At 42.9% G+C, this 13,174-nt stretch overlaps 1 protein-coding gene across 1 annotated transcript in view; it reads right to left on the reverse strand.

Moving 5' to 3' along the window:
- Window positions 1-13,174, reverse strand: part of ugt8 (UDP glycosyltransferase 8) — a 116,219-nt gene that overhangs the window by 51,880 nt on the left and 51,165 nt on the right. Inside the window, exon 3 of the mRNA XM_052514666.1 lies at window positions 6,116-6,754. Coding sequence (XP_052370626.1) covers window positions 6,116-6,754 — 639 coding nt within the window. The remainder of the gene's footprint in view (window positions 1-6,115; window positions 6,755-13,174) is intronic.

A 13,174-nucleotide genomic window follows, 5' to 3' on the forward strand; every position in this document is an offset into this window, starting at 1 on the left:
CAGAGACAGGCCTGCAGAGTTCTGTCTACTAACCAGGTCTGTTCCCAATCTACTGCAGAGACAGGCCTGCAGAGTTCTGTCTACTAACCAGGTCTGTTCCCAATCTACTGCAGAGACAGGCCTGCAGAGTTCTGTCTACTAACCAGGTCTGTGCCCAATCTACTGCAGAGACAGGCCTGCAGAGTTCTGTCTACTAACCAGGTCTGTTCCCAATCTACTGCAGAGACAGGCCTGCAGAGTTCTGTCTACTAACCAGGTCTGTGCCCAATCTACTGCAGAGACAGGCCTGCAGAGTTCTGTCTACTAACCAGGTCTGTTCCCAATCTACTGCAGAGACAGGCCTGCAGAGTTCTGTCTACTAACCAGGTCTGTTCCCAATCTACTGCAGAGACAGGCCTGCAGAGTTCTGTCTACTAACCAGGTCTGTTCCCAATCTACTGCAGAGACAGGCCTGCAGAGTTCTGTCTACTAACCAGGTCTGTGCCCAATCTACTGCAGAGACAGGCCTGCAGAGTTCTGTCTACTAACCAGGTCTGTTCCCAATCTACTGCAGAGACAGGCCTGCAGAGTTCTGTCTACTAACCAGGTCTGTTCCCAATCTACTGCAGAGACAGGCCTGCAGAGTTCTGTCTACTAACCAGGTCTGTTCCCAATCTACTGCAGAGACAGGCCTGCAGAGTTCTGTTTACTAACCAGGTCTGTTCCCAATCTACTGCAGAGACAGACCTGCAGAGTTCTGTCTACTAACCAGGTCTGAGTTCTGTCTACTAACCAGGTCTGTTCCCAATCTACTGCAGAGACAGGCCTGCAGAGTTCTGTCTACTAACCAGGTCTGTTCCCAATCTACTGTAGAGACAGGCCTGCAGAGTTCTGTCTACTAACCAGGTCTGTTCCCAATCTACTGCAGAGACAGGCCTGCAGAGTTCTGTTTACTAACCAGGTCTGTTCCCAATCTACTGCAGAGACAGGCCTGCAGAGTTCTGTCTACTAACCAGGTCTGTTCCCAATCTACTGCAGAGACAGGCCTGCAGAGTTCTGTCTACTAACCAGGTCTGTTCCCAAACAATTCGAGCCTCCACTTTTAAAAATCCCCCCATTTATCTGCAGAGTATCTCACTACAGCCACTTGTTAGAGACCCCCCTCAGCCCCCAGCTGTGCCCTGGACACCATATATGAGTTCATTCCCCCCCAATTATCTTCAGAGTTTGTACTGTTAGGTGACCTAAACTGGGATATGCTTAACACCCCGGCCAAACTACAATCTAAGCCATCAATCTCACACAAATGATCATGGAACCAACCAGGTACAACCCTAAATCCATAAACACGGGCACCCTCAAAGATATCATCCTGACCAACCTGTCCTCCAAATACACCTCTGCTGTCTTCAACCAGGATCTCACTGATCCACCTCGACGCAGACGACACCATTCTGTATACTTCTGGCCCCTCTTTAGACACTGTGTTAACTAACCTCCAGACGACACCATTCTGTATACTTCTGGCCCTTCTTTAGACACTGTGTTAACTAACCTCCAGACGAGCTTCAATGCCATACAACTCTCCTTCCGTGGCCTCCAGCTGCTCCTAAACACTAGTAAAACTAAATGCACGCTCTTCAACCAATCGCTGCCCACACCTGCCCGCCCGTCCAGCATCACTACCCTGGACGGTTCTGACCTAGAATATGTGGACAACTACAAACACCTAGGTGTCTGGTTAGACCAACCATAGATATAATACTGGAGGAGACCAACACTGGAGGAGACCAACCATAGATATAACACTGGAGGAGACCAACACTGGAGGAGACCAACCATAGATATAACACTGGAGGAGACCAACCATAGATATAATACTGGAGGAGACCAACACTGGAGACCAACCATAGATATAACACTGGAGGAGACCAACCATAGATATAACACTGGAGGAGACCAACCATAGATATAACACTGGAGGAGACCAACACTGGAGGAGACCAAACATAGATATAATACTGGAGGAGACCAACCATAGATATAATACTGGAGGAGACCAACCATAGATATAATACTGGAGGAGACCAACCATAGATATAACACTGGAGGAGATCAACCATAGATATAATACTGGAGGAGACCAACCATAGATATAACACTGGAGGAGACCAACCATAGATATAATACTGGAGGAGACCAACCATAGATATAATACTGGAGGAGACCAACCATAGATATAACACTGGAGGAGACCAACCATAGATATAACACTGGAGGAGATCAACCATAGATATAACACCGGAGGAGACCAACCATAGATATAACACTGGAGGAGACCAACCATAGATATAACACTGGAGGAGACTAACACTGGAGGAGACCAACCATAGATATAACACTGGAGGAGACCAACCATAGATATAATACTGGAGGAGACCAACCATAGATATAACACTGGAGGAGACCAACCATAGATATAACACCGGAGGAGACCAACCATAGATATAATACTGGAGGAGACCAACCATAGATATAACACTGGAGGAGACCAACCATATATATAATACTGGAGGAGACCAACCATATATATAATACTGGAGGAGACTAACCATAGATATAATACTGGAGGAGACCAACCATAGATATAATACTGGAGGAGACCAACCATAGATATAATACTGGAGGAGACCAACCATAGATATAATACTGGAGGAGACCAACCATAGATATAATACTGGAGGAGACCAACCATAGATATAATACTGGAGGAGACCAACCATAGATATAATACTGGAGGAGACCAACCATAGATATAATACTGGAGGAGACCAACCATAGATATAATACTGGAGGAGACCAACCATAGATATAATACTGGAGGAGACCAACCATAGATATAATACTGGAGGAGACCAACCATAGATATAATACTGGAGGAGACCAACCATAGATATAACACTGGAGGAGACCAACCATAGATATACTACTGGAGGAGACCAACCATAGATATAACACTGGAGGAGACCAACCATAGATATAACACTGGAGGAGACCAACCATAGATATAACACTGGAGGAGACCAACACTGGAGGAGACCAACCATAGATATAATACTGGAGGAGACTAACCATAGATATAATACTGGAGGAGACCAACCATAGATATAACACTGGAGGAGACCAACCATAGATATACTACTGGAGGAGACCAACCATAGATATAACACTGGAGGAGACCAACCATAGATATAACACTGGAGGAGACCAACCATAGATATAACACTGGAGGAGACCAACACTGGAGGAGACCAACCATAGATATAATACTGGAGGAGACCAACCATAGATATAATACTGGAGGAGACCAACCATAGATATAATACTGGAGGAGACCAACCATAGATATAACACTGGAGGAGACCAACCATAGATATAATACTGGAGGAGACTAACCATAGATATAATACTGGAGGAGACCAACCATAGATATAACACTGGAGGAGACCAACCATAGATATAATACTGGAGGAGACCAACCATAGATATAACACTGGAGGAGACCAACCATAGATATAATACTGGAGGAGACCAACACTGGAGGAGACCAACCATAGATATAACACTGGAGGAGACCAACCATAGATATAATACTGGAGGAGACCAACCATAGATATAACACTGGAGGAGATCAACCATAGATATAACACTGGAGGAGACCAACCATAGATATAATACTGGAGGAGATCAACCATAGATATAACACTGGAGGAGACCAACCATAGATATACTACTGGAGGAGACCAACCATAGATATAACACTGGAGGAGACCAACCATAGATATAACACTGGAGGAGATCAACCATAGATATAACACCGGAGGAGACCAACCATAGATATAACACTGGAGGAGACCAACCATAGATATAACACTGGAGGAGACCAACCATAGATATAACACTGGAGGAGACCAACCATAGATATAACACTGGAGGAGACTAACACTGGAGGAGACCAACCATAGATATAACACTGGAGGAGACCAACCATAGATATAATACTGGAGGAGACCAACCATAGATATAATACTGGAGGAGATCAACCATAGATATAACACTGGAGGAGACCAACCATAGATATAATACTGGAGGAGACCCAACCATAGATATAACACTGGAGGAGACCAACCATAGATATAACACTGGAGGAGACCAACCATAGATATAACACTGGAGGAGACCAACCATAGATATAACACCGGAGGAGACCAACCATAGATATAACACTGGAGGAGAACCAACCATAGATATAATACTGGAGGAGACCAACCATAGATATAATACTGGAGGAGAACCAACCATAGATATAATACTGGAGGAGACCAACCATAGATATAACACTGGAGGAGAACCAACCATAGATATAATACTGGAGGAGACCAACCATAGATATAACACTGGAGGAGAACCAACCATAGATATAATACTGGAGGAGACCAACCATAGATATAACACTGGAGGAGACCAACCATAGATATAATACTGGAGGAGAACCAACCATAGATATAACACTGGAGGAGACCAACACTGGAGGAAACCAACACTGGAGGAGACCAACCATAGATATAATACTGGAGGAGACCAACCATAGATATAATACTGGAGGAGACCAACCATAGATATAACACCGGAGGAGACCAACACTGGAGGAAACCAACACTGGAGGACACCAACCATAGATATAATACTGGAGGAGACCAACCATAGATATAACACCGGAGGAGACCCAACACTGGAGGAAACCAACACTGGAGGAGACCAACCATAGATATAATACTGGAGGAGACCAACCATAGATATAATACTGGAGGAGACCAACCATAGATATAACACCGGAGGAGACCAACACTGGAGGAAACCAACACTGGAGGAGACCAACCATAGATATAATACTGGAGGAGACCAACCATAGATATAACACCGGAGGAGACCAACCATATATATAATACTGGAGGAGACCAACCATAGATATAACACTGGAGGAGACCAACACTGGAGGAGACCAACCATAGATATAATACTGGAGACCAACCATATATATAATACTGGAGGAGACCAACCATAGATATAATACTGGAGGAGACCAACCATATATATAATACTGGAGGAGACCAACCATATATATAATACTGGAGGAGACCAACCATAGATATAATACTGGAGGAGACCAACCATATATATAATACTGGAGGAGACCAACCATAGATATAACACTGGAGGAGACCAACCATAGATATAATACTGGAGGAGACCAACCATAGATATAACACTGGAGGAGACCAACCATAGATATAACACTGGAGGAGACCAACCATATATATAATACTGGAGGAGACCAACCATAGATATAACACTGGAGGAGACCAACCATAGATATAACACTGGAGGAGACCAACACTGGAGGAGACCAACCATATATATAATACTGGAGGAGACCAACCATAGATATAATACTGGAGGAGACCAACCATAGATATAACACTGGAGGAGACCAACCATAGATATAACACTGGAGGAGACCAACCATAGATATAACACTGGAGGAGACCAACCATAGATATAACACTGGAGGAGACCAACCATAGATATAACACTGGAGGAGACTAACACTGGAGGAGACCAACCATAGATATAACACTGGAGGAGACCAACCATAGATATAATACTGGAGGAGACCAACCATAGATATAACACTGGAGGAGACCAACCATAGATATAACACCGGAGGAGACCAACCATAGATATAATACTGGAGGAGACCAACCATATATATAATACTGGAGGAGACCAACCATATATATAATACTGGAGGAGACTAACCATAGATATAATACTGGAGGAGACCAACCATAGATATAATACTGGAGGAGACCAACCATAGATATAATACTGGAGGAGACCAACCATAGATATAATACTGGAGGAGACCAACCATAGATATAACACTGGAGGAGACCAACCATAGATATAATACTGGAGGAGTACAACCATAGATATAACACTGGAGGAGACCAACAATGTTGAGGTTAGTACACACAAAAAACAGGTTTGTGTGTGTGTGTGTGTGTATACTAACCTGAGGTAACGGGCTGGCAGGTTTGGTCAGTACCCCCCCTACATAGACAACATGTGGTAGAGTGGGCCTCGGAAACTCCAGGGCCAGATCAGTAGACAACATCCACAGCCTGCTCCCCTGAACCAGATCCTGCATGGCCACCCGCGGCTCCACGCCGTGCTTCCTCATGATGCGCTCGTACTTAGGTAACACCAGGTACTGGACACCGAACCGGGATACCAGGTACACCACCGTGTTGGTTATCCTCTGGACTAGAGACATCCGATCGGTGAGGAGAGAGTTGAACTCTGGGACGTACGAGAGAGGGGCAGGAGCCCCGACCTCCGCTGGGTACCATAGGCCCGTGGAAAAGACGGCGTAGGGAACGCCGAGGATGTGAGCGATCACGAACCCACACATCTCGTTGGGGTCGACCAATAAAAGGTCAAATTTGGCATCCTTGAGTTGGGTCATGACCTCTTCGTTTCCCACAACGGCGTCGCAGTTCTGGGCGTAGTGGTCGAGGATGTCGAAGAGTTCCAACGCCGTGAGACGACCAGAGAAGATGTTGCTGACCTTTGACTGGAGGAAACTGTCGGCTGTGGAGGAGTTGAAGATGCCTGGGTAACGCTGGAAGGTGTAGTGGGGGGAGGGGGGCACCTAGAGGAGAGGAGAGGAGAGAGAGGAGTGGAGAGGAGAGGAGAGGAGAGGAGATGGGGGGCAGAGGAGAGGAGAGGAGAGGAGAGGAGAGGAGGACCATAGATAGGAGAGGAGAGGAGAGGAGAGGAGAGAGAGGAGATGGGGGCAGAGGAGAGGAGAGAGAGGAGGAGATGGGGGGCAGAGGAGAGGAGAGGAGAGGAGAGGAAGGAGAGGAGATGGGGCGGCAGAGGAGAAGAGAAGAGAGGAGAGGAGAGGAGAGGAGAGGAGAGGAGAGGAGAGGAGAGGAGAGGAGAGGAGAGGAGAGGAGAGGAGAGGAGAGTCTTTATTATCCAATGTAGTAAGGGGCAGCTAACATACGAGTATAACACTGTTAGGACAGCTAACAGTAGAGACTACTACAGCTAACAGTACTAGGTTACTACAGCTAACAGTACTAGACTACTACAGCTAACAGTACTAGGAGACTACAGCTAACAGTACTAGACTACTACAGCTAACAGTAAGACTACTACAGCTAACAGTACTAGACTACTACAGCTAACAGTACGAGACTACTACAGCTAACAGTACTAGACTACTACAGCTAACAGTACTAGGTTACTACAGCTAACAGTACTAGACTACTACAGCTAACAGTACTAGACTACTACAGCTAACAGTACTAGGTTACTACAGCTAACAGTACTAGACTACTACAGCTAACAGTACTAGACTACTACAGCTAACAGTACTAGACTACTACAGCTAACAATACTAGACTACTACACTAACTACAGACTACTACAGCTAAAGTACTAGACTACTACAGCTAACAATACTAGACTACTACAGCTAACAGTACTAGACTACTACAGCTAACAGTACTAGACTACTACAGCTAACAGTACTAGGTTACTACAGCTAACATTACAAAGCTACTAGGTTACTATGGCTAACAGTACTAGACTACTACAGCTAACAGTACAAAGCTACTAGGTTACTACAGCTAACAGTACTAGACTACTACAGCTAACAGTACTAGGTTACTACAGCTAACAGTTACTAGGTTACTACAGCTAACAGTACTAGACTACTACAGCTAACAGTTACTAGAGACTACACTACAGCTAACGGTACTAGACTAACAGCTAACGGTACTAGACTACTACAGCTAACAGTACTAGGTTACTAGACTACTACAGCTAACAGTACTAGAGTACTACAGCTAACAGTACTAGAGTACTACAGCTAACAGTACTAGGTTACTACAGCTAACAGTACTAGATACTATAGCTAACAGTACTAGACTACTACAGCTAACGGTACTAGACTACTACAGCTAACGGAGACTACTACAGCTAACGGTACTAGACTACTACAGCTAACAGTACTAGACTACTACAGCTAACGGTACTAGACTACTACAGCTAACGGTACTAGACTACTACAGCTAACAGTACTAGGTTACTAGACTACTACAGCTAACAGTACGAGACTACTACAGCTAACAGTACTAGGTTACTACAGCTAACAGTACTAGACTACTACAGCTAACAGTACTAGGTTACTACAGCTAACAGTACTAGACTACTACAGCTAACAGTACTAGACTACTACAGCTAACAGTACTAGACTACTACAGCTAACAGTACGAGACTACTACAGCTAACAGTACTAGACTACTACAGCTAACAGTACTAGGTTACTACAGCTAACAGTACTAGACTACTACAGCTAACAGTACTAGACTACTACAGCTAACAGTACTAGGTTACTACAGCTAACAGTACTAGACTACTACAGCTAACAGTACTAGACTACTACAGCTAACAGTACTAGACTACTACAGCTAACAATACTAGACTACTACAGCTAACAGTACTAGACTACTACAGCTAACAGTACTAGACTACTACAGCTAACAATACTAGACTACTACAGCTAACAGTACTAGACTACTACAGCTAACAGTACTAGACTACTACAGCTAACAGTACTAGGTTACTACAGCTAACATTACAAAGCTACTAGGTTACTATGGCTAACAGTACTAGACTACTACAGCTAACAGTACAAAGCTACTAGGTTACTACAGCTAACAGTACTAGACTACTACAGCTAACAGTACTAGGTTACTACAGCTAACAGTTACTAGGTTACTACAGCTAACAGTACTAGACTACTACAGCTAACAGTTACTAGACTACTACAGCTAACGGTACTAGACTACTACAGCTAACGGTACTAGACTACTACAGCTAACAGTACTAGGTTACTAGACTACTACAGCTAACAGTACTAGAGTACTACAGCTAACAGTACTAGAGTACTACAGCTAACAGTACTAGGTTACTACAGCTAACAGTACTAGAGTACTATAGCTAACAGTACTAGACTACTACAGCTAACGGTACTAGACTACTACAGCTAACGGTACTAGACTACTACAGCTAACGGTACTAGACTACTACAGCTAACAGTACTAGACTACTACAGCTAACGGTACTAGACTACTACAGCTAACGGTACTAGACTACTACAGCTAACAGTACTAGGTTACTAGACTACTACAGCTAACAGTACTAGAGTACTACAGCTAACAGTACTAGGTTACTACAGCTAACAGTACTAGAGTACTATAGCTAACAGTACTCGGTTACTACAGCTAACAGTACTTGGTTACTACAGCTAACAGCACTAGACTACTACAGCTAACGGTACTAGACTACTACAGCTAACAGTACTAGGTTACTAGACTACTACAGCTAACAGTACTAGGTTACTAGACTACTACAGCTAACAGTACTAGACTACTACAGCTAACAGTACTAGACTACTACAGCTAACAGTACTAGAGTACTACAGCTAACAGTACTAGACTACTACAGCTAACAATACTAGACTACTACAGCTAACAGTACTAGACTACTACAGCTAACAGTACTAGACTACTACAGCTAACAGTACTAGGTTACTACAGCTAACATTACAAAGCTACTAGGTTACTATGGCTAACAGTACTAGACTACTACAGCTAACAGTACTAGACTACTACAGCTAACAGTACAAAGCTACTAGGTTACTACAGCTAACAGTACTAGACTACTACAGCTAACAGTACTAGGTTACTACAGCTAACAGTTACTAGGTTACTACAGCTAACAGTACTAGACTACTACAGCTAACAGTTACTAGCCTACTACAGCTAACGGTACTAGACTACTACAGCTAACGGTACTAGACTACTACAGCTAACAGTACTAGGTTACTAGACTACTACAGCTAACAGTACTAGAGTACTACAGCTAACAGTACTAGAGTACTACAGCTAACAGTACTAGGTTACTACAGCTAACAGTACTAGAGTACTATAGCTAACAGTACTAGACTACTACAGCTAACGGTACTAGACTACTACAGCTAACGGTACTAGACTACTACAGCTAACGGTACTAGACTACTACAGCTAACAGTACTAGACTACTACAGCTAACGGTACTAGACTACTACAGCTAACGGTACTAGACTACTACAGCTAACAGTACTAGGTTACTAGACTACTACAGCTAACAGTACTAGAGTACTACAGCTAACAGTACTAGAGTACTACAGCTAACAGTACTAGGTTACTACAGCTAACAGTACTAGAGTACTATAGCTAACAGTACTCGGTTACTACAGCTAACAGTACTTGGTTACTACAGCTAACAGCACTAGACTACTACAGCTAACGGTACTAGACTACTACAGCTAACAGTACTAGGTTACTAGACTACTACAGCTAACAGTACTAGGTTACTAGACTACTACAGCTAACAGTACTAGACTACTACAGCTAACAGTACTAGACTACTACAGCTAACAGTACTAGACTACTACAGCTAACAATACTAGACTACTACAGCTAACAGTACTAGACTACTACAGCTAACAGTACTAGACTACTACAGCTAACAGTACTAGGTTACTACAGCTAACATTACAAAGCTACTAGGTTACTATGGCTAACAGTACTAGACTACTACAGCTAACAGTACAAAGCTACTAGGTTACTACAGCTAACAGTACTAGACTACTACAGCTAACAGTACTAGGTTACTACAGCTAACAGTTACTAGGTTACTACAGCTAACAGTACTAGACTACTACAGCTAACAGTTACTAGACTACTACAGCTAACGGTACTAGACTACTACAGCTAACGGTACTAGACTACTACAGCTAACAGTACTAGGTTACTAGACTACTACAGCTAACAGTACTAGAGTACTACAGCTAACAGTACTAGAGTACTACAGCTAACAGTACTAGGTTACTACAGCTAACAGTACTAGAGTACTATAGCTAACAGTACTAGACTACTACAGCTAACGGTACTAGACTACTACAGCTAACGGTACTAGACTACTACAGCTAACGGTACTAGACTACTACAGCTAACAGTACTAGACTACTACAGCTAACGGTACTAGACTACTACAGCTAACGGTACTAGACTACTACAGCTAACAGTACTAGGTTACTAGACTACTACAGCTAACAGTACTAGAGTACTACAGCTAACAGTACTAGGTTACTACAGCTAACAGTACTAGAGTACTATAGCTAACAGTACTCGGTTACTACAGCTAACAGTACTTGGTTACTACAGCTAACAGCACTAGACTACTACAGCTAACGGTACTAGACTACTACAGCTAACAGTACTAGGTTACTAGACTACTACAGCTAACAGTACTAGGTTACTAGACTACTACAGCTAACAGTACTAGACTACTACAGCTAACAGTACTAGACTACTACAGCTAACAGTACTAGAGTACTACAGCTAACAGTACTAGACTACTACAGCTAACAATACTAGACTACTACAGCTAACAGTACTAGACTACTACAGCTAACAGTACTAGACTACTACAGCTAACAGTACTAGGTTACTACAGCTAACATTACAAAGCTACTAGGTTACTATGGCTAACAGTACTAGACTACTACAGCTAACAGTACTAGACTACTACAGCTAACAGTACAAAGCTACTAGGTTACTACAGCTAACAGTACTAGACTACTACAGCTAACAGTACTAGGTTACTACAGCTAACAGTTACTAGGTTACTACAGCTAACAGTACTAGACTACTACAGCTAACAGTTACTAGCCTACTACAGCTAACGGTACTAGACTACTACAGCTAACGGTACTAGACTACTACAGCTAACAGTACTAGGTTACTAGACTACTACAGCTAACAGTACTAGAGTACTACAGCTAACAGTACTAGAGTACTACAGCTAACAGTACTAGGTTACTACAGCTAACAGTACTAGAGTACTATAGCTAACAGTACTAGACTACTACAGCTAACGGTACTAGACTACTACAGCTAACGGTACTAGACTACTACAGCTAACGGTACTAGACTACTACAGCTAACAGTACTAGACTACTACAGCTAACGGTACTAGACTACTACAGCTAACGGTACTAGACTACTACAGCTAACAGTACTAGGTTACTAGACTACTACAGCTAACAGTACTAGAGTACTACAGCTAACAGTACTAGAGTACTACAGCTAACAGTACTAGGTTACTACAGCTAACAGTACTAGAGTACTATAGCTAACAGTACTCGGTTACTACAGCTAACAGTACTTGGTTACTACAGCTAACAGCACTAGACTACTACAGCTAACGGTACTAGACTACTACAGCTAACAGTACTAGGTTACTAGACTACTACAGCTAACAGTACTAGGTTACTAGACTACTACAGCTAACAGTACTAGACTACTACAGCTAACAGTACTAGACTACTACAGCTAACAGTACTAGAGTACTACAGCTAACAGTACTAGGTCACTACAGCTAACAGTACTAGACTACTACAGCTAACAGTACTAGACTACTACAGCTAACAATACTAGACTACTACAGCTAACAGTACTAGACTACTACAGCTAACAGTACTAGGTCACTACAGCTAACAGTACTAGACTACTACAGCTAACAGTACTAGACTACTACAGCTAACAGTACTAGGTTACTACAGCTAACAGTACTGGACTACTACAGCTAACAGTACTAGGTTACTACAGCTAACAGTACTAGACTACTACAGCTAACAGCACTAGACTACTACAGCTAACAGTACTAGAGTACTACAGCTAGCAGTACTAGACTACTACAGCTAACAGTACTAGACTACTACAGCTAACAGTACTAGATTACTACAGCTAACAGTACTAGACTACTACAGCTAACAGTACTAGACTACTACAGCTAACAGTACTAGGTTACTAGACTACTACAGCTAACAGTACTAGGTTACTAGACTACTACAGCTAACAGTACTAGACTACTACAGCTAACAGCACTAGACTACTACAGCTAACAGTACTAGACTACTACAGCTAACAGTACTAGACTACTACAGCTAACA

Source organism: Oncorhynchus keta, unplaced genomic scaffold, assembly GCF_023373465.1.
Source record: "Oncorhynchus keta strain PuntledgeMale-10-30-2019 unplaced genomic scaffold, Oket_V2 Un_scaffold_1880_pilon_pilon, whole genome shotgun sequence".
Classification (NCBI taxonomy): Eukaryota; Metazoa; Chordata; class Actinopteri; order Salmoniformes; family Salmonidae; genus Oncorhynchus; species Oncorhynchus keta.